The sequence below is a fragment of the Nilaparvata lugens genome, chromosome 4 (genome assembly GCF_014356525.2).
Source record: "Nilaparvata lugens isolate BPH chromosome 4, ASM1435652v1, whole genome shotgun sequence".
In the NCBI taxonomy this organism is placed as follows: domain Eukaryota; kingdom Metazoa; phylum Arthropoda; class Insecta; order Hemiptera; family Delphacidae; genus Nilaparvata; species Nilaparvata lugens.
In genome coordinates, this window is record NC_052507.1 from 45,075,380 (window position 1) to 45,100,325 (window position 24,946).

Sequence of the window (24,946 nt, forward strand, 5' to 3'; positions counted from 1 at the left end):
AAAATTGTTCATATATTCATATGGATACTATTGTTTTTTTCTTAGTAGATCAATTTTATTTGGAGGGTAATGTTGTTGAAGTAGCTTGAACTCAGAATTTATAGCAACTAATTTATCAAGAGAAGAATGTAGAAAATTCAATGAGTCTATAAATCTTAATGTTTTATTCAATGTCATTGTCATTATTTTCTCACAACTTTTTGCAATAGTGCTAATTTTTTTCTATAATTTCCAAGAGATTTCAAAATGAAATGCATATCATATCCAGTTGGATTGTGGAAAATTACTGGTATGAATTTTACTCTTTTTGTATTTAAATTACAAGTATTATGTGCAGCATCAATAAACTTTCCTGTTGAGTGAGAGTGATGTCTGACCCTATCAATGAAATCTATTGGTTTTGTACATAAACAACAAGATTTTTTTTGTAAATATGTCTTTTCATCTTCTGTAGTGAAATTCATATCAATAATAGTTTGCAATTTCTTCTTCAATATAACACTATGTGTTTCTAATTCATCTATGAAATTATCAATCAATTTCTCAGATTCCTCCAAGCTATTGGCCCTAACAATTTTTGGACCACAATATATCTCTCCCTCTTCATCTATTATCAAATAACCATAACCACAAGGTTTGTGAATATTATCAATAATCATACATTCAAAATCTGTATATATAATGTATGGAACTTTGAGAGTGTAACTATAATTCGAGAATTTCAAAATCCTCTTGTGGCATTCTAACTCTTTGACATTTATTCAATAAACATAACTCTAGATGTTTTTCTAAATTAGCAAGAGCATTTGTCTTTGTGAATCTATGTAAACAATAGGGACATATCTCAACTTTTCCATGATGTTCTGTTTGATCAGACAACAATCTTGATAAATTCTTCACTAGAATATAATGCTGTCTTTTTAGGAAAAGAAGAGTTATTGTATGCTTCCTTCCTCTATTCTTTGATGTGAATATGGGATATATAATATCCTTCTCATCCTCATAACTCAACACATTAATACAAATATCTTTGTTGAAACTCTCAAATTTTGGAATTTTTTCTATTTTTACAGGGAATTCCAAATCCTCAACATTGGCTAGATGTGAATATTTTTGTAGATTTGAAACTTTATTGTACACAGTATAGTTTATTCGAATTCTGGGAGTACAGATGGGACTATTGTTTCCTCTTCACCTCACACCGGATATCAATCTGTAACCAGTGGAGGTATTCTATAAACATCTTCACCTCACACCGGATATCAAATTATGTCGCCGAGAAATTCTTCATACCATGACGAAGTTAATCTTCATGGCACAACGTGGACTATTAATTACAAAGAACTAAAATAAAGTTTAGATCTTCAAGAACTTAGAACTAACTGAAGCTCTTACTTCTTATCCTCACTTCTTTCTTATCTTACTTCTTAGACATGAGGTTCGAAAGACACTCTTGCAGTCTATCCCACCGTTGTGCACCAATGTGAACGGCAGAGAGTTTCTCCTCTCCTGTAAAATTTACTGACATTATACTACTATTAAAAATCTATTTGAATCTGTGATTAGTTGGGAGCTTACAGTGGATTCGTTCATCCAAATGCACAGATTCTCAGCAATATTCAATCGTCACCTATTTTAGCAACTAATAACTATGAGCTAGGAACTGCAATGGAAAATACTTTAAGAATTTTACCTCAGGTTTAGACCTGATACACGAAAAACAACTGCAATAATACCAACTCAATTTCACACTATCACAATTGATTGGCTTCTTATTATATAGAATTCATTTATTAGATTGGCTTCTTAACACTAATTCTATTTCCTATTCTAAGAGCAAAGCGAAGTTCTAGTTGATGGTAGTTTTAAATAATTGTGAATGTTATTCTCGTGGATGTCGATTCTAGAGAGCTATAGTGTATTATCTTGAATCTTCGACCATGTATAGATGGCCCAATACATCCTATACATTGTCGAAATTTAAATTACCACACTTATGATTCCCGTCTGTCATGGATCAGTAGCCTCTCCACCATATTTTTGTGTATTGTTAAGTATATTAAAGTATTATCATGTGTAGGCTATTAAAGTTTTATAAAGTGTTCTAAATGATAAGATACTGAAGTATTGAAGTAATGATTTTCACAACACATCAAGATCATTATAAAACTTGCTTTACTTGGTTGACCCCTTACCCTCACCCCAATTGATTCAGAAAAAAAAATTAGCTTCTACACACACTCCCCCCCCATCTATACAAATTTTCGTCAGTCATACTACATCACTAGCTTTTTTGGGACCCCCACACAAGAAATTTATTGATTTAGAGAGAACCCAAGAATTTCAAGAACGCATAGATGGGGGAGGGGGTTAGTAACCCCACGAAATTTGAATTGCAGTGAAACCTAAGTATCTTATAGGCCCTATCCAAAACGATTTCAAGTACAAGCTTGGTCAAAAGTATAAACTTCAGTGAATCATCTTGAATGGAAATCGGTATTCAAAAGTCTGTATTCAATACTCTGTATCTTGAAAGGCTTAAAATTTTTCTGTATCTTTGAAAGTCTTACTTTCTCATTCAAAAATTGAAGAAAACTTGAAAAGACAAAGATATCGAAATATTGATATTTTAATCTATTGCAGCAGTCATCATAATATGATTATGAATATGAATTTCAATATTATGTGTAAGCTCTAATTACTAATGTTAAAATTCAAAATCTCTCATATAATTATATTTTAATTAATAATTAACTGAAGAGTTGATGGAGAATTTGGAATAACAAAAGAAATGCAATTGCGAATATTTAATTGCAAAATCATCATGGAACTTCATGGAGCATAACCTTGGATTATTGTCATGATAATAGATTGCAACATGTGTTTCATTTTATATCATTGAAAGTCTTCTTCCTCTTGATTTTGAGTGAACATTCCAAATCAATAGAATATCATTCAAAAGGACATTGAAAATACTGATGATGATGTAATCTAAGTCGAAATTATGTTCTATCATGTTAGTCTATAATATCTATAGTATCTATTGATATAGTATCTATCTATCGATCACAACTCAATGTGAAGCATTGAATCTATAGAAAGGAACAAATTAAAAGATTGAAATTATTGTTATGATAACACGGGTGAACACACCCTCCCCCCCACTGAATTAAGAAACTCTCACCCCCCCATGTATTATGCATCCCCTGGGCACCCTTGAAAATAATAATCATCCGTTGTAGAAGAATGGTGTGAATTTGAATACAGTTGCTCCACATTGATTTGAAAGGTTAGTGTGAGGAATTAAAAAATAAGTTGGTTGAGACCCTCAACTTGACCCTTAATTTGAAATGAAATATAAAACTAATAATTGCTAATATGATCAATAAACTAATCAATCAATCTCCAAATAAAAATGTTATATTGTTTAAATTTCACCAGATGATATCAAGTAGAAATATTGAACTCAACTTCCTATGCATTACTGTATCAACTCGAAATAAGTTGATATTTACCTTAAAAATAATTATTTAGCCTTAAAAATCGATTTAATGAATGGTAAGGTGGGGAGAAATGCCATAGTAATTTATTAATTCATCAAATGAATATTGATTGTTTATAGTTCACTTCTAATAGATAATTCCCCTAGAGTAAAAACATAAAAGCTGTTTTATCACCGGTGAACCGAAATATTCTTAGTATGAAATAGTCTTAGTATGCTACGTCATTTTGACGTCACCGGGCATGCGCAGATGGCCGAAATAGAAATAGTAGTCATGCGCACTGGACGAAATATTCTTAGTATAATGACGTCATCAATGACGTCATTGCGCATGCGCTGTACAGTTCTACACCATCACAGTAACAACTTAATGCTCACGCACGCGAGTCCGCGTGATCAGTGTTACCAACAATAGAAACTCTAAACTATAATTTCCCTATGGATTCCTACAGCAAGATTTCTTCCCTAGCAATAGCTTGGCTCAACATCATCTTGGCTCAAGATCATTACTGTAGTAACTCAAAAAAGCTGTACTCAAAAAGCTCTTATGTTTCTACTCTAGGGGAATTATCTATTAGAAGTGAACTATAAACAATCAATATTCATTTGATGAATTAATAGATTACTATGGCATTTCTTCCCACCTTACCATTCATCAAATCGATTTTTAAGGCTAAATAGTTTTTTTTAAGGAAAATATCAACTTATTTCGAGTTGATACAGTAATGCATAGGAAGTTGAGTTCAATTTTTCTACTTGATATCATCTGGTGAAATTTAAACAATATAACATTTTTATTTGGAGATTGATTAATTAGTTTATTGATCATATTAGCAATTATTAGTTTTATATTTCATTTCAAATTAAGGGTCAAGTTGAGGGTCTCAACCAACTTATTTTTTAATTCCTCACACTAACCTTTCAAATCAATGTGGAACGACTGTATTCAAATTCACACCATTCTTCTTCAACGGATGATTATTATTTTCAAGGGTGCCCAGGGGATGCATATTACATGGGGGGGGGGAGAGTTTCTTAATTCAGTGGGGGGAGGGTGCGTTCACCTGTGTTATCATAACAATAATTTCAATCTTTTAATTTGTTCCTTTCAATAGCTTCAATGCTTCACATTGAGTTGTTTGGCTATTGTAAATACAAACCAATATGTGGAATGTGAATAGATACTATAGATATTATAGACTAACATGATAGAACATAATTTCGACTTAGATTACATCATCATCAGTATTTTCAATGTCCCTTTGAATGATATTTATTGATTTGGAATGTTTACTCAAAATCAAGAGGAAGAAGACTTTCAATGATACAGAATAAAACACATGTTGCAATCTATTATTATGACAATAATCCAAGGTTATGCTCCACGAAGTTCCATGATGATTCTGCAATTAAATATTCGCAATTGCATTTCTTTTGTTATTCCAAATTCTCCAATAACTCTTCAGTTAATAATTAATTGAAATATAATAATTATATGAGAGATTTTAATATTATCATTAATAATTAGAGCTTACCCATAATATTAAAATTAATATTCATCATCATTTTATGATGACTGCTGCAATAGATTAAAATATCAATATTTTGATATCTTTGTCTTTTCAAGTTTTCTTCAATTTTTAAATGAGAGAGTAAGACTTTCAAAGATACTCACCTGCAGCCATAAATTCAATTTCTTCAAATCTTCACTAATCATCTGAGCCAACTGACCCCTATCATCCGCACTGTAACTCAGTGCTGTGTCGTCGGCAAAGGCTGTGACAGATCCCTCAAAGTTGCCGTTACAAAGATCATTAACATACACAAGGAACAGCTCAGCTGATAGACCGGACCCCTGAGGCAGACCTACCCCTGTATCTATAAGTTTTAGCTCGCTTAGCGAATCCCAATCCTTACCTGTTGTGACCTATTACTTAGAAAGCTTTTAAACCAATTATTACATACACCTCTAACTCCTGAGTCTTGCAATTTTCCCAACAATATATCGTGATTCACAGTATCATACGCTTTTCGGATATCCAAATAGAGGCCGGCACATTTCTTATTATTGTTTATTCCATTATATATTTCAGAGATAAATTTAAGCATGGCGTCCTCTGTACTTAGTCCTTTTTGAAACCCGAATTGATTTTTGCTGAAAAAACTGTGTTTGGTTAGAAAGCTTACTAATCTTATCCTGACAACTTTCTCTAGGAAAGTTTTCTACTTGATATCATCTGGTTAAATTTAAACAATATAACATTTTTATTTGGAGATTGATTAATTAGTTTATTGATCATATTAGCAATTATTAGTTTTATATTTCATTTCAAATTAAGGGTCAAGTTGAGGGTCTCAACCAACTTATTTTTTAATTCCTCACACTAACCTTTCAAATCAATGTGGAACGACTGTATTCAAATTCACACCATTCTTCTTCAACGGATGATTATTATTTTCAAGGGTGCCCAGGGGATGCATATTACATGGGGGGGGGGGAGAGTTTCTTAATTCAGTGGGGGGAAGGTGCGTTCACCTGTGTTATCATAACAATAATTTCAATCTTTTAATTTGTTCCTTTCAATAGCTTCAATGCTTCACATTGAGTTGTTTGGCTATTGTAAATACAAACCAATATGTGGAATGTGAATAGATACTATAGATATTATAGACTAACATGATAGAACATAATTTCGACTTAGATTACATCATCATCAGTATTTTCAATGTCCCTTTGAATGATATTTATTGATTTGGAATGTTTACTCAAAATCAAGAGGAAGAAGACTTTCAATGATACAGAATAAAACACATGTTGCAATCTATTATTATGACAATAATCCAAGGTTATGCTCCACGAAGTTCCATGATGATTCTGCAATTAAATATTCGCAATTGCATTTCTTTTGTTATTCCAAATTCTCCATTAACTCTTCAGTTAATAATTAATTGAAATATAATAATTATATGAGAGATTTTTAATATTATCATTAATAATTAGAGCTTACCCATAATATTAAAATTAATATTCATCATCATTTTATGATGACTGCTGCAATAGATTAAAATATCAATATTTTGATATCTTTGTCTTTTCAAGTTTTCTTCAATTTTTAAATGAGAGAGTAAGACTTTCAAAGATACAGAAAAATTTTGAGACTTTCAATATACAGAGTATTGAATACAGACTTTTGAATACCGATTTCCATTCAAGATGATTCACTGAAGTTTATACTTTTGACCAAGCTTGTACTTGTAATCGTTTTGGATAGGGCCTATGAGATACTTAGGTTTCACTGCAATTCAAATTTCGTGGGGTTACTAACCCCCTCCCCCGTCTATGCATTCTTGAAATTCTTGGGTTCTCTCTAAATCAATAAAATTCTTGTGTGGGGGTCCCAAAAAAGCTAGTGATGTAGTATGACTGATGAAAATTTGTATAGATGGGGGGGAGTGTGTGTAGAAGCTAATTTCTTTTCTGAATTAATTGTTGTTGGGGGTAAGGGGTCAACCGAGTAAAGCAAGTTTGATAATGATATTGATGTATTGTGAAAATCATTACTTCAAGACTTCAGTATCTTATCATTTAGAACACTTTATAAAACTTTAATAGCCTACACTTGATAATACTCGATAATACTTTAATATACTTAGCAATACACAAAATTATGGTGGAGAGGCTACTGATCCATGACAGATGGCAATCATAAGTGTGGTGATTTAAATTTCGACAATGTATAGGATGTATTGGGCCATCTATACATGACTCAAGATAATACACTATAGCTCTCTGGAATCGACATCCATGAGAATGACATTCACAATTATTTAAAACTACCATAAACTAGAACTTCGCTTTGCTCTTTGAATAGGAAATAGAATTAGTGTTAAGAAGCCAATCTAATAAATGAATTCTATATAATAAGAAGCCAATTAATTGTGATAGTGTGAAATTGAGTGGGTATTATTGCAGTTGTTTTTTGTGTCTAAACCTGAGTGTCTTTCTAAGCAAGAGTGTCTTTTGAACCTAATGTCTAAGAAGTAAGATAAGAAAGAAGTAAGGATAAGAAGTAAGAACTTTAGTTAGTTCCACAGAGAAGGGATCAGAGGGAACATTCTTACCGACTATTGTTTCACCTAATGTGTAGTATCACTTATACTGGTAGAAAGCGCTTGTATACGCAAATGACGATTTCTGTTTGAGCTTGATTAGTACTGTTGTAGGGGGACGTAGTGGGGAGTCATTGGCATCCTACACTTCCCTCTCCAACAAACCAGTTCACACCATTCTCTCCCCCCAACAAAACAACTGCTGACAGGATTTATTAGTCCAGGCGCTGGCTTACATTGAGCATACATGAGAGAGGCAGAGAATTTGACTTCGGATTATTGTTAGGGGGTCTTTAGTGTATATGAAACTCGATGTCGTCACATTCCAGGGTGGTCGACAGCTTGGGGGGGAGGGGGGTAAGTTGTAAAATTGCGCGCTTATAAAATCGTCTGTCCTGCAGTTACTATTCATAGTACAGCATTTAATTTTTTCTCAATATTATGTACACATAACTGGCTTTCAATGTGGTCCTCTACATTTTTGCAATAAACCGCATAGTTTTTCCGTAAAAGAATAAAATTTCTCGAAAAATGTATTTTTTATTATGGACTTTTTGTTATTTCTCGAATATTCAAGTCATTAGCCGACTTAGAGGAAAAGACTTCCATTTTAAACATTTTAAACATTTTAGGCCGTTTCTTCCTGAATCCAATGATATATATAGTTTGGGGGTTACGATCATAGATGCAGCGGTGGAAGGGGGATAAGTAGCACTGTTACGCTGCGGCGCGGTCCTCCCACATGATTAATGCGCATAATGGCCTGTGTATTGCATCGCTCCTACTAGTCTATGCATTCAAATTATGTATTTCAGGAACGCTTTCTTATGTATTTTCGGTCGCTGAACACGGTTTTTCAATTCTCAAGTCTCAATAATTGATAATTCTCATCATAATATTCTAATTATGGTCAAAATTACAAACTTCATCTTATTCTGCAAGGAAACTAAGAAATGACTGTTTGAAATAAACAAAACTTGGGTTTCAAGAAATATATTAGGATAGAATAATGATAATATTTATATGTGTTTATGTTCTATTGTTTATATCCCAAATTAATTTATTGTGATGCGTTGCAGGCTAAATTATATTATTAATTGCACACTGGCCACGCTTACTTGATATAGTGGTCAGTTCATTTCCAAGAAATATTTGTGGAATTTCTTAGTTCTTCATGGTGGAAATGGAATTCATCATCCATTTATTATCATAATGATTATGTTTAGTATGAAAATGTTAATCTTTCGTGAATCTTCAGTTTGTCGTGAACTTTTGAGAAATTATATCCAATATAATAATAGATATGTGTCAAATCAAAATGAAATGAAAATTTACATATTCATTTATATTATTTCTAACAGTATTATTATAATGATATTTCTCTAACTTTTGATTGATTCATCCATTATTGTATTCCCGTCCAGACTGTTTTGAAATGGTAACAAGTTATTCAGTATCAAAATTTGGGATTCGAATAGTTTTGGGCCATGCCTGTTATTCTTTCCCAAACATATTTATATGATTTGTAATTTTATCCACAAATGAATGAATGAATGTATTCCTGCACGTAGCTAACGTATGGATTATTCCTTTATAGATTCTTGCATGTCACATTAATAAATCTCTGACACAGATTTTGAAATCAAGTCTCGATGGTTTGGAGAGCATATTATTGGAGTGATTCTTTTACTCTGCTGCTTCTAATATGTTCACTACCTTTGTTTGATTTTAGACCATACACATGAAAAGCTATGTCCACCTGTATCACTTCATCTTTATTGAGAATTTCCATAACTCTTCTCATCACAAAGTTTCCATAATCTTGCAGCATATTGAAGTTTTGAAAAGTGAAGTAGGAGTTGAATTCAGGAGAGCCATGTCATCATTATGCGAATTTGTCAATGATATTAAGGGATTTAGTCAAATCCACAACTAGTTTCACTTACAATTTCATGGGCCAAGTGAGATTAAGAGTTTTTTTTCAAATATCCATCAGATGTTGACAGAGATAGCGGTTATTGTAGGAATGCATGCTGCACTAAAACTTCAATGCTGAATTATCTTTAAACAGCTACCTAGTGAAAATACAGATATCAGATCTTTTTGTTCTAGAATTAACTAAGACTAGGATTTTTGTTTGATTGAATCGTGGAGAATGAAAGAACTCTGTTTCTTTCTATAGGTGAGAATACACTTTTACAATTTGCCACAACCATGTTCAGATAAAAATCGTTGGAGACCAAATAACTATTTCTTTCTGTACGTTCAAAAGAGAATCACTCACTTCTTCACTTGCTTTCAGACCATTGATAACATTATGCATTCTGTTGTCCATCAGAGTCTTGAAGAAAAATGTTATGTTTTCTTGAGAAGGTTATGCTTCTGGAAATCATTCTCATTATTCTTGTTTTACTTCATTCGATGACTTTCTTCACAATCTCCAGTGATATCCATAATGATGTCAACATACTTGAACAGAATATCTTTGATGGAAGATTTATTTATATAGTAGCAGCCATTTTAGGAAAGCCTTTGAAGAACTAGCTATTCCAATCACTCAGTTTTGGATGATCGAATGAGGGTTTGCTCCAAAGCATGATCGGTTGTCACATTTATTAAGTAATTGGCATTATTTGTGCTTCAACTGTAAACTTATATTAAAATATTTTACTCCTGTTACACGGTGCTCTATATGGGGTAGCCTATATTATTTGTCTAACTTACTCCATTACTTGACTTTCGCAATTCCAAAGTGATCATTGAACTAAATCGAATAATTATTCTCTCTTAATGAAATATCAGTTTTTTATCGACTGAGGAACACATATAGGATTCCTAACAAGATGGTTTATCATTACAATGTAATCATAAATAATGATAATGAGATGAAATTTTGACCATAATTAGTATATTATGATGAGAATTATCAATTATTGAGAATTGAGAGTTGAAAAATCGTGTTCAGCGACCGAAAATACATAAGAAAGTGTTCCTGAAATACATAATTTGAATGCATAGACCAGTGGCGGTTCTAGACATAAAAAACTGGGTAGGCGAAACTTATCATACTGTAGGTCTATTCATAGACCTAGGGTAGGGCTACTTAAGTAATTCATGTAAAAAAGACGTCAAAGCATATAGGTATTAAATGAAGATGTATTAATAAATATAAAAATTTTTAATACTCATATTTAATTGTTCAATTCGACACTATTTTGCTAATAGGCCTAACCATAATTTTGCTGTTTCAATCATTCTTTGAAATAATATTTCAATTTGATAGGCTATTTATTTGGAATATCGAAAAAAAAATTCTGAAATAAATACACATTTTAGTATTCATGAAATCAACGGTTTATTACACTTTAACATTATTTAGAACATAGAGTAATACATTTTATATTTACAACTGTAGTCTTCTTTGCCCAACATTGCTGAACGCCTCTAAGATTTTTTCAGGGTTCTTAATCAGACTTTCACTTTCCTCTCGTTCAATAGATAAAATTGAAAGATTAGTTAGACGTTGTGTTGTCATTGTACAACTGAGGTATGTTTTCACCCTCTTCATAGTGGAAAAACTTCTCTCGGCGGCAGCACTAGTTACAGGAAGCGTGAATAAAATATGAACAATTGTTGTAAGATTAGGGTATAAGGACCGTTGTTCAAACAATTTGAAACAAAACTCCTTCAAATTGCCTTTGAAGTTACAAAATACTTGTTTTGCTAACTCCATCTCGTACTTAATAGCTGTCCCTTCATCAACAAACTTACTGTATAGCTCGGTAAAAGCGTGTATTGACTCCCAAGACATAAATTCTGTGCTTGTGGGGTTCAGACATTCAAAGGCATCGAACATACATGAATTGTCGATGAACCGTCGTTCAAGTTCTGACTTCATATGGTCAATCATTTCAAACATAATCTTCTTGAAAGATGCCTTTTGCAAATGGTCTCTCTGGCCTGTGGGTGACATTACTATGCTGCCACTGAACTTTGATGAGATTTTTTGCAACCGTTTAGAACTCGTAGCTTCTTCATTACATGGTACTGTGATTCCCATTTTGTTTGCCAAAGAACTGGCCTTTTCCCAACATTCATTGAAAAATGATTCCGTCCTCCTATTTTCTAGTGTTTTTTTCAAACCATCGATTATTTTTACAGCTGATCCCATCAGCAAATCTTCCTTTTGCAAAGATGTTGACACTGTGTTAGAAAAGTGGAGAATCTCACCTAGAAAATGAAGGGCGAAAATAACGTCAAATTCTTTCAGTTGCATCAGAAACCCTTTAGCAGAGGCAGCTTCCATTTTATTAGAAGAGGTGGTAAAACTATCTAAAACTGATAAAACAGACAAGAAATTATTTTTGAAGTACATGACTCCCTTGTACTTGCTCACCCACCGAGTGTCACTTTGCTGTGGCATTTCAAAAATTCGTTTCTTTGGATCTTCCCTTTCTTGAGCATCCCTGAATTTTTGGTGTCTCAGAGTAGGAGCTGACTGGAAAGCATAAATTGCTTCTAGTAATCCTAACGTATCATCAACTAACTTCACATTTTTAGCCGTGTCTATCAAAATCAAATTTAACCTATGTGCATAACAATGAACATAAACACACGGATTTTCGGCTACTTCTCTCACCAAAACATTCACTCCAGTCAAATGGCCACTTATAACTGAAGCACCGTTGTAAGCCTGGCCGATGCACTTTATAATATTCAAACCACTGTTTTCCAAAAATTGTGATATCTCCAAAAAGAGAGACTTTGCTGACAACTTGGTTAACTCAACAAAGCCCAAAAATCGTTCCAACAGTTTAGTTTTGTTTGTGTATCTGACACAAACAGACATTTGCTCTTTTGTTGAAACATCTCTTGCTTCATCAACAATTAATGAAAAGAAACCGTTGTTTTCTTCATTGATCTCATCAATAATCCCTTTTAGAACTAGTTTAGCTGAAATGCTCAAAAACTCATTCTGTGAGTCCTTGGACATGTATGTAGCATTCTTTGGTAGGTTGTCGAAAACAAATTTAATATTGTTAGAAGCTCCTTTGAGTAACTCTACAAGTTCAAGAAAATTACCTTTATTTTTTGTATCAAATTCCTCTTTCCCTGACTCCCTATGACCTCGCAAACCAATTTCTTGGCGTGCACAAAACAGAGCTACTTGGCTTAAGGTAGATACTGCTTTTCTATTATTAGAAATGCTTTTCTGAGATTGTTCGCTTAATTGGGCCACAACTGTCCCTTTTTTTGTGATGATAAATGGCTACTATATTTCGTAATTGAATCTTTATGAGCATTAGATTGTTCATGTTTTTGGCATTTTTGACACTGTCAGATGCTGAAGTACTTAGTGCAAGATTCTTAAGAGGCATAGGCCTATCTAATATACAGGCACTTGTTTGAGCATCACTATTCACATGTGAGCTTGATGTTGCATTAGCAGATCCGAATTTAGGGTCATCTTTACCAATATCCACTTTATTTACCTTGGCTGGTGGTTCAGTTCATCTGTGTCTGGGACATCTTTCACGTTAGCCTTATTTTTTCTATTAAAAAAACTTGAAAGTTGTAGTTGTTTGGCCATATTGAAAAGTCAAATGTATGTCATTCCACAACACAAACCATGTTAAATTTATTACACTGGTACCTAGAGTTACAGGTCACATTAACATTAGAGAGTAGACTAATGTCAATCTCTACACGATTCTCAAAAAAACAATGAACTACGAAAACAATAAAATGAAAAACATGTAGCCAGCAATGAAATGAAACGTATAATGATAGTGTAACACACAGAACACTGAGAACAGAATAGTTTGATCATACTGACAAGTGACAGAAGACACTGATACAGGTGTTTGGAACGCGTCGCCTAGTCGCCTACTAGGCGAGTCGGCGAGTGGCTCGGCAGTATTGCCAACCTAGTCACTCTGAGAGTACACCACAAAAATTCCCCATTCTAAGCATAGAAAGCCCTGCGTTGATGCACTGCAAATGTGGCATAGTAATAGAATAGAATAAAAACAATTTTCTGTTGAATTGTCTAAAATATAACTCATGACTATAAACATTTAAATATACTTCCAAAATTTATTTTTTTATTTAACATTTTTAGGTTTACATGAAAAATTTTAAAAAATCTCATAAAAACTGGGTAGGCGGCCGCCTACCCAGCCTAGGCCTAGAACCGCCACTGGCATAGACTAGTAGGAGCGATGCAATACACAGGCCATTACGCGCATTAATCATGTGGGAGGACCGCGCTGCAGCGTAACAGTGCTACTTATCCCCCTCCCACCGCCGCATCTATGATGGTAACCCCCAAACTATATATATCATTGGATTCAGGAAGAAACGGCCTACAATGTTTATTGGGAGTCTTTTCCTCTAAGTCGGCTAATGACTTGAATATTCGAGAAATAACAAAAAGTCCATAATAAAAAAATACATTTTCCGAGAAATTTTATTTTTTTACGGAAAAACTATGCGGTTTATCGCAAAAATGTAGAGGACCACATTGAAAGCCAGTTATGTGTACATAATATTCAGAAAAAATTAAAAGCTGTACTATGAATAGTAACTGCAGGACAGACGATTTTATAAGCGCGCGTTTTTTACAACTTACCCCCCTCCCCACCAAGCTGTCGACCACCCTGGAACGTGACGACATCGAGTTTCGTATACACTGAAGACCCCCTAACAATAATCCGAAGTCAAATTCTCTGCCTCTCTCATGTATGCTCAATGTAAGCAAGCGCCTGGACTATATGGCTTGAGGCATAGACATTCATTTTTCTTATTCTAATCACTTGCTACTCTCAACTCTCCAGATCGCATGAACGCTGCGTCTCCAGTGACAAAGAGGATTAATTTTTATTTCTAATCAACAAGAACTAGGAAACAATAAGTGAATGAGTAGCCAGATAAACTGTTGTCCATTATAAAAATGTAATATAATCCAAACTTTATTACCGTACATTATGTACTTCAATTCAATAATTGAAAAAATTTAAATCAATCTAATTTAATCCATAATATTGCGATTTTGAACTTAAAAATTGAGAAAGAGCATGGAATAATTTTAATCATGACATGTTCTTGAGGTGCTGTGATTATATTTCTCTATTATTGTTCTAAAATGATTTTAATAAATGATGTCAAAACTGCTCATTAACAATAATATTGTTTCAGTTACTTTTTTTCATTGAATAGCCAAAGATTGTTAACCTTAATAATATTATTTCAGTTGCTTTTTGTTTTCATTGAATAGCCAATGGTTGTCAACCTTTTTCATGGACTGTACCCATAGTGGAAAGTTCTAATTTTGCATATGAACTAAATGCTGTTAGGCTAGCCGTCTAGCGGGAGATTGGGGAAGAGGGAGTAATTTGAAAATTCAATGAATTTCTCTCATTATAAACTTATAAGAGTTATAATCTTCTTAGCATTCAGTAAAATAACATCCAGTTTCATTGTATATTATAAGGAGGAAATTGATTGATACTCTTTAAAAAGATTTACCTACACCTGTTATTATGTATGTGTATTTTTGTCGTAAATGTATTTCCTTTGCTTGATATAATACAAAATTATAAGTAGAGCAATAAAGAGCAAAACTAAAATTGTAAATCGATTTTGAAATAATCTTCATGTCCTTTTAGAAGAAACTTTGTGGCTGAATCTGCTAATCAATTCCGACCGTGTTGATAAACTTGAAACGCAAAAAATGCTGTTGATTTTATCATTTTTATTCATAGTTCACTTGGACGCACGGTACGATTCAATCACTTGAAAATATCAAGAGATTGAAGATATTCTCCTCATATTCACGATCTCGGTAGTTCTAAGATGGAAAACAGTAGTTGAAGATAAATAATTAAGGTAACTGAGCTCCTATAGGATAAAATTTAGAACCAATCATGAGTTCCTATGATGTATGATCCTCGTTTAAGAGACTCTTGATTAACAGTGGAATTGCGAAAAAATGGTAAAACTTTAATCGTCACTTTTTCAATCGGTTGCAACTTTCTAATGGTATTGAAATCGAAAGTATTGTTGATTGGAGTGAGAAGAGGAGGAAATTCCTCACATCCTTGACTAGATTTTGATTTTATATCTGAATTATTTCATAAGATATGCAGCATTGAATAAATAAATTGTCATTATTTTGTGTATGGAATATGGGTTGAAGTACAGTGTACACTCAACAAAAAATTTCCCATTTCTCTTGGGAACTTGACTCATGATATATGATTTCCAACTACCTTGACAAGCCGAAAAGAAAGAGCGTACGGGAAGATCCGAACATTGTATCAAAAGTTATTAATGAAATTTCGATCCTTGAGGTGTCCTGAAAATCTTTGAGATAGAGCGTTCTACCTGTTCTCAGATTGTAGAGCACAAAATTACGCCTAGTAGGATGTTGAATTATACATTTTTGAATTGTGACAATCGGAAGATATTGTTGATTAAATACTATAAGATTTATCAAAATTGATTTTTCCATAAAATTCTACTCGTTTTGGAAAAACTGTAGGATAGAACTGATTGAAGTTAGAGAGGTCTGAATGATTTCATTTTATTCTAAATTTTATGTACAGTAAAAAAGGAGAGAGAGGATTTTTTTTGTCCAATGACTGGATTTGATTGTAATAGCTCAGAACTGGAGAATGAACCAGACATATTAGGTATTTGAGCCAATCTGTACAAGGAAATTTTGCATGCGAAAATTGGTTCTGGACTTCTCTTATGCATACAAACCCTAAAAAATCAGAACTACAAAGAATATAAAATATTGCCTCTTTTTCATGTCTAAATTGACTGGACTAAGTTTAATGTTATAACGTGAGTCACATCTATCTTCTATAGAAGGTGGCGACAGGCGCGGATCGCCCCGATCCCCCCCCCCACCTATTTCACAAGTGGTGTTTGAAAAAACTACAGTTACTATAGTTCAGTCACTATAGACATCAAAAGGGGCTGTGCTTGCATTTTATATTGTAGATCTGAATTCTCAATTTGGATACATGAGAGAAGTCCAATTTTGTCATGCAAGATTTCCTTGTGCAAGATACAGAATGGCCCAAATATACCTAAAATATATGGTTCATTTTCCAGTACACAAAGAAATGGCCAATTTCTATATTCAGATAAATTATAGATAAATACTTGATCTTGTATTTTAGAACAGAATCTCCTCTTTTAGTTGCTGAAAACGATTCATGGGAGAATATGATCCTAGTGTAAGATTAGATTGTTGAAAAAATCATGAAATCAAAGATACTTTCCCTAGTATTATTCTTTGTATTAGTATTACTCATGTTCATTCTTATAGAACATGATCTAATGAACTTATATCATGGTGCGAATTTTCAATGTTATGACAAGATTATGGAGTTGCTGGTGATGATTGAAGCTAAAAATAAGGTATTTTCCAAAATACAAGGAGCATTATTATCAGGTGTACTTGAAAATCTATATGAGAAAGAGCGCTCTACCTTGTCTCAAATTGTAGAACACAAAACCACCCTTATACCACACACTCGAGTTTGTGCCACTGTACAAGCTCCTTATTACTGAAAGAAACCTAGTGGACATTCCCATAGATGATAATTTATAAAACAAAGCTCCTCTATTCACTGTATCGAATGCAGCCCGGTAGTCCACAAAGAAGGCATATAATTTACCACCTTTTTGCTGTTTTCAATTCCCCCAATGAAATAAGATTAAATGAATTATCTGCTGTCGAGTACCCTTTTCGGAAACCTGCCTGATTTTCCTTCAAAATTTTATTACTGTGTACCCAGGACTCCAGTCGTGGTACTCATGATAAATTCTTCTTCTTTTGGCTTTACAGCTCGATGTGAGCTTTTGCCTCTCGCACAAGAGCCCTCCACACATCACGGTCACATGCCTTTCGTCTCCATGCTATTATCCCCATCTTTCGGAGATCATCCTCCACTTCATCAAATCAAATCAAATTCTTTATTTACACATTGTTGTACAAAAAGTTAACTGTATCAAATAGTAAATCGTCAAAAATAAAATCAAAACATAGAACAAAAAACATATATGCCATACAGTAGGCTACCACATCAATCATATATAGTATGAGTAATTTCTTATATTATTGTAAGGTTCCATTATCAAAGAACTCGTCAACACTGTAAAATGCCCCTTCCACCAAAAAAGAAAATACATCTTTTTTGAAATATCAAAATAGCCATAGGTGATTATTGGTCAGATCAGCGTTTTGTAAATGTTCAGTTTGGTTGCCCTATATAGAGACCTAGGTAGATGATAAATTAAGCTTAGTAAATATGTTTTGTTCATTTATAGTGGTTTTGAATAAAATAATTTTTGAACTAGCGTTAGCGAGTTCAAACTTTTGACTTACTGAAGGACAAAGTCATTGTCCGTCTATTTGTATGACAAAACTTGTTGGTAATTTTGTAAGCTTCAATTTTGCACAGAATACAAATGTTCATAAGATTTATAGTTTCCGAGATATATGCGAAAAATGAGAAAACGGTACTTTCAAACCACCCCCACCCCATTAGCACAGGGGGTAGGGGTGAGGACTTTTGATATGTTATTCCTCTAACTATCCGTAAAAGAGCTGTGCAGTTGAAAATTGTGTTCCAAACTTTTCCCTCTATAATCTTTTGTTGACTGCACTATTTTTTATTTCTCATAACGGCAAGGAAAGTTGTGTGAGTGCGCCACACCAGATTTTTCTATTTTTTCTTTCTACTGATTCACAAAATTTTGATTCTAATAATAATGCCGCGGTGGGAATGACGTCCAAACTTTGTAGAACTCGAAATGCTGTAGATTTAGAATATGCACGGGAAAATTAGCAGCAATGAGATATGGCATTCAATTTCCCAGCAAGCTGCACTCAACTATATCTAAAAATACAAACTGCTGTACAACTAATAACTAAGCTCATAGGAAGTCCATATTGAGATGAAAAATACTGATTGTTTGATAATTTTCATAAAGAATCTAGTGCATCAGATTAAGCTAAGACTTTCCATCAAGGGCCAAGCGTAGTGATAGAGTATGTGCATATTTTTTGTAAATATTGTTGTTTACTGATGTTTTTCTCTTAGTTTTATCTTTATATTTTCATATTTCAAATAAGTGATTTAATATTCATCGTGATATAGGTATTACAGTATGTTTTTTCACCTTACAAATCGTACCAGATAGAATAGAACATTCATGATTGTGTGCGGCTGTGTGGGCGTTATGCTCATGCATGTTGATGTTACAGATTTTTGTGTTGAAAAATTAGAGTTGGGTAGCTTAGGGGGTTAGGTTTTTGTTTGGAATTGCAATATGCTGGAATGGGTTGGAGACCAGATTGAGGTATATTTATTGAATGAGCGAAGCGAATTCGAGTTTCAAGTCAATCAGCGTTCGTCCATTTGTAAGATTTTTTATCTTTCCAATCGTGCTTCTAAGCTCAAAAGTGTAGAGAACTTATATTTCTCAGCGTTCTCCACCGATCCTATTGCATATATCATCATACTCTAAATCCAATTTGTATGTGTGTTTGTTTGTGAATAGGCAGACGACGTGTGTGAGTATAAATTTAATGTTAGTGAGTGTAGCGAGTTCTACTGTTCTCCGAACTAATAGTTATGAAACATTTCATAACCATATAAAGTAGAATACCCGTTTCCTGATTTTATGATACAATGGTAATTAAAAGATTTACTGTTATCTTCAAGGATTATAAATAGTTTTCCAAACGAAAATTGTATAATAAAGTGATTGACCATGTCACCTCAATTTAATTAATTGATTATAAATAATTTATTAATAATTTAGTAAATTAGGTGTGAATTAATTAATTAATAATTTAATTAATTGAGCACCTCCGCTCTGTAATTGGCGCTTGTGCAAGTGTGCAGGACAAGTTTTGTAGGATAACTGCAGTGAACCATGATAACACGATTACAAACGCATCCACTCCTAGTAGGCCTAGACAATAAAATTTTTAGCACCTGGAATTAGGGATATTTTATTTTTTCAATTATATCACCTTCTGCTTCTCATACTGAGTCTAAAAGAATTGTTTTATCCACCTAATACGAAATTTAAGTTTTATATTGTTTATCGTATTGTATGTTGACATTCCAATCCGCTCTCAACTGCAACGGACAAATAATAAGCTGTCTTTGTTTAAAATGAATGAATTGCCTTTCGTGACAGCTATTCTTTGTAAACTACCTTTGAACAGTTGCTCTAGTGAGCCAGGGTGTCAATTTGTAGATTGTAGATTCCAACCAGTTTGACACACGCACATCTGCCAACGCCCTTCTTGCAGAAAGATGTTGCTGAAGCCTACGTGAACAATAGTATTTCAAAACATTGTTATTCGAGGAGCTATTCGCAAGTAATTGTTAATAAGGGCCTGTCTATTATAAACTGTAGGATATTGAACAAACTAATAATACGAACCTCTCTATAACAAACCTCCACCTAACGAAATCCTCTACACAACGAATTTTTACCTGGTCCCATGACATTATAGAGTTTTTGCTGCTTATTTACCTCTATTTAACGAATTTCGGACCTCTCAACAACAAAGTTTTCTCTTGACTTCCACATACAAAGTGCAGTGTGTATAGGAAGCAGACGGTCATTTTCAAGGAATTCTTTAGTTTCAGCAGAAAGGTCAATAGACTTAAAATAATGGCAATTCAGGTAGGAAGAAGATAGGGTGGTAGACAGTCAATAGAGGGTGAAACACATGTCGGAAATTGAATTCCAAGAGCTTGTCATTATTGTAGACCAGGCAGGTGAACGACTGGACTTTCCCATTCTTGCTTTTGTCACACATTCACAATTCTTTGAACTGACTATGATGATGATGATGATGATGATGATGACTGTGACGAACCTGAGGAAAAGAATCCGCGAGATCAAGAAGTTCTAGAGGCTTTAAAAATTATCAGGCGAGGATTAAAACTGAAAAATAGTGTACCAGACATGTCCGACTGTTTGAATAGATGTGAGTCGTTTATCGAACATGATGTTTTATTCAAATGCAAAATCCAACCGATATTACTCACTTTTTCAAATATAAAACAAAAAAAATAGGAAATTTGAGTTATTATAGACTAGTATTTATAGTGTAGTTAACCATATTTTGCGTTCCTTCTAATAGTAGTGTAAAAAGTTGAAAAATATTGCTACAGAGTATGTACTTTGATTAAGCTCTACTAATAGTACAAATCAAGCTTTCTGGAAATAAATTGGTGAGTTTACTTATTAGATTCTACAAATATTAAAGAAACATGTTTTTTCAACAGCATAAATTTTAAATTTTTTATATTAATATTGGCCCAATAGGTACCCTACCTACGTTTGCGATGATATGTTTTATGTACCATATTCATTTATTTACCGCCGTGATACGATATAAGATCCATAGGATCGTGGCAGTTTTCTTGACAGAACCTCTCAATAACGAATACCTCTCAGCAGCGAATTTTTTCTCGGGATAATCGACTTCGTTATACAGAGGTTCAACTGTATTTTCATTTTCATAGTATTGCTTTTCGTAACATTGAAGGACTGATGAATTTCGAAGTATTTTCTATTCTTGTTGGGAATATAGATGTTATTGTGGAATGTTGAATATTATTGTTTAACTTTGGGCTCATATATTCTATTGGTATTCATTATAAATTAAGCTTAGTAAATATATTTTGTTCATTTGTAGTGGTTTTGTATAGACTAATTATTGAACTAGCATGAGTTTTAACTTTTGACTTACTGAAGGACAAAGTCGTTGTCCGTCTGTTTGTATGTTCTACAATAACTTTAGAAAGAATTGATCAATCTTCTCAAATTATGAACACGTATTCTCCGAACCCTTTTACAGGTCAAGTTCGTTGGACAACAAATTGACTCACTCTTTCGTCCTTTTTCAGGATATAAAAATAACATTGAAAGTGCATAAGAAAAAAATTGTTATGATCTATCATTTGGTCAGCTGAAGAATTCTTTGCATGCAATTACTACAGTTTTTCCATTCATTCATTTGTAACATCATCTGAGGTTATTTGGGAGCAAAGTTAGTAGACTGTCTACTAACGTTGATTTGGGAGCTATCATACACGCTGACATATGATTTTAGCTGGTTCTTTATACTTTACAACTTTTGTATCAACAAAATGATACGGGTTGATATAATTATCAATTTGCGGTTTTGGCTATTTATTTTCTCTTGGAACTATGTATCAAAATCATGTATCAAACATTAAAAAAAATGATTTTGGATCCATATGAGTGTCAAAGATGTTGAAGCGACAGAGTAATATTTTTAGAGTAATTTTTCATTTCAAATAACATTCCCAATGGAAACTGCTGTCAAATTATTATTGTAAGAGAAATATTTAGCAGCTTTATTAATTTTCATAAACTCTGTATAATCAAAAGTTGAGGGTTTTAAAGATTACAATGCAAAACAGTTCTTGAGCGAGTTCTCTGAACCACGGGGGTCACAAGTTCATACAGATAGAAAAAAGATAAATTCTTTTAACCGTATATTATCATAATATGCTAGAATAGTATCAGTAGTTATTAGTAATTTTTCATATAGTGATAGCTAATAGTAGGTTATAGTAATTGCAAAAATAATAGACTATTTATTATTTGATATAGCCTATTACTAAATAAGTTTCATAGAATGTGTAAATTATTTATTTTGCAGATTTTTATATAATTTGCATTTGTCAATTCCATTGAATTAAATTGAATTTTAATTCTGGGATATATTATATCACACACTGTCAACAAATTTATTACTTTATATTTTTTTACTTTGAAATATATTATTGAAAGGAAATAAATTATGGAGGTTTCTGTTTTCTTCGTGATCTATTCATTATTTGAGTTTATGAATTTTGTACTCAGAAATAAATATGGCTGTCTAGCAAGTACCTAGTCAAATAGAAAAAAGCATGAAATATTTTTTTTTTGTATACCCAGTTTCCAGTAAGTTACAATTAATCCAGAAGATATAAAGAATAATTTTATTTGACTTTAATTTTTATCAATGGACTAATCATATGAATAGATGGTATGGTGATTTAATAATAAATTATTTGATTTGAAGTTTCACTTTGAATTGAAAAAAAGTATAACAATAATTGATGGAGCCTCAATTTAATCATTGATAAAATTTATTCTGGAAGGATCTCATTATCAGATTATTTGTCAATGTGTAATAGAATCGACTCATTCATTTATTTATTTATGCATTCATAGAAATAAAATAATTCCAAACTTATTATGAATTACCTATATTGGAAAAGGAACAACAGCTTTTATGTTGATATCAGCAGCATGGGATAATACTGAGAGGGAAATTATGGAGTACTGTAGTATCACCACAAAATTAATAATAGCACAGAAGGCTAGCGGAATAGGACTTTCTGTTCATGCGTAATCGAGGTAGTTCCTTTGCCAGATTGTAGACTGCGCGCAGAACCCTACTCCGGTCTCGCTCACCCCCCTTCCGCACTCCGTCGTCACAACAACTCTATCACCCACTCCACTGACAGGTAGTCGCCCCTCACTCCTTCACACTATCACACACACACACACACACACACCACACACACACACACACCACACAGATGCACACACACAGTCAACTCGGCACCAGACACCTGTCAAAATGTGAAGCAATTATAGCAATTATAGGACTATTGTGATAATAATATTATTCAACCACCTTCTGTTTTCTTTGCATTTCATCCCAACATTCTCACAGCTGAATCATGACTGTATCATTTATATTACTCTGTGTTCTGTAAGAATGAGAATTCTATGTAAAGAAGAAGTAAAGGAATAAGAAAAAGAGAAGAAGAAGAAGAAGAAAATATGAAGTTTTCAGTTCATCATCTTCTAAATATTTATTATTTTCTATCACTATTGTATAGTATATCTTCATCTTTCTTATCCTCTTCTCCTCCTTCATGATCCACTAATTCTTATTTCTCTCATATGCTACTCCTTCTTCTTCTTTTTCTCTTCCTCCTTGTAGAAGAAGAAGAAGAAGAAGAAGAAGATTTCTTCCTTCTTCTTCCACTATCTAATCTTCTTCATGTTCTACCACTTCTTATTTCTATCTTGCTACTCCTTCCCATTCTTCTCTTTCTTCAATGAGAAGAAGAAAAAATAAAAAGAAGAAGGAGAAGAAGAGGAAGAATAGAATGATGGAGAAGAGGAGAAGAAAAAGAAGAAACAAAGAAATAGCAGAAGAAGAATAAGGAGAAGAAGAAGAAAATGAAGATGAGAATGGAGGAGGAAGAGGAAGAGAACGTGAAGAAGATGAAGAGCTGAGAATAATAGTGGAAGAAGAAGTGAGAAGGAGGATGATAATTATGAGAGGGAAAGAAAATGATCAGAAGTTCTTCTCTTTCTTCTCCTTATCTGTCATATCCCATCATCACTCCTCCTTCTCTTATTATTATTATCATTATTATCATCATTATCATCATCTCATCCTACTCTTTTCTACTCATGATCATCAAATAATATTTTCTTCTTATTTTTCTCATTATTCTTATCATCCTCCTTTTCTTCTCCTTATCATATTAAAGAACTTATCATATCAACAGATTATAGAAAAATAGAAATTATATATATTCATAATTCAGCTCTAGTGTTGTCAGAGCAGAAAGCTACATGTCACAAAGGAATGAAATTGTTTGTCTTTTATAATAGGCCACTAATTGGCCTTTGGTTGTGCTTGCAATATTATTGTTGAGGCTTCCTCAGAAATGAGTTGAAAGCCTGGCAGGCTGCCAGATGCAGCTATAAAAAACCGGATCAAAAGACTGACACTCTCCTTCCATATTCCCATGCCAGCCCACTTTTCTCCTTCCACTCATTACAAGCCATTACAAGCGACTGTTGACATGCTTATGCGATCTGGTGGGACAATGCAGAACTAACTTATGCTAACTTATGCGTGATATTATAAATGCACTACATTGTTATTCTCATTATAGGAGTTTTCTCTGGTATCACACAGAAAATATATTTTCCTTTCTCCTCTCTGAGAAGTTACTGTACTAGTGTGTGATTCACTGTATGGTGTGTGCTTCATAAAATTGAAAAGACAGCAGAGCAGAGCAAGCCGATCATCTACTAGTAATATTGGATAATTGCCAATCGTGACTTGTTTTTATTTTGTTGAATGTGGATGTGGAATGACAATAGCGGAGCAAGGGGAGGAGGTGACAGAGTACTACAACTGTTGGTGGGGGATTTCTGAATTAGCGGGGAAGGCCTGTCGAT

The 24,946-nt window shown here is 33.3% G+C and overlaps 1 protein-coding gene across 1 annotated transcript; it reads right to left on the reverse strand.

Annotated features, from left to right (window-relative positions):
* Positions 1 to 3,724: 3,724 nt before the first annotated feature.
* On the reverse strand, positions 3,725 to 12,605 carry LOC120351058 (zinc finger MYM-type protein 1-like). Its single transcript, XM_039427004.1, has 3 exons — positions 11,328 to 12,605; positions 5,178 to 5,291; positions 3,725 to 3,838 (listed from the first exon to the last, which is right to left on the reverse strand). Exons 1-3 carry the CDS (start codon positions 12,603 to 12,605, stop codon positions 3,725 to 3,727), a joined length of 1,506 nt encoding a protein of 501 aa, XP_039282938.1.
* Positions 12,606 to 24,946: the final 12,341 nt, after the last annotated feature.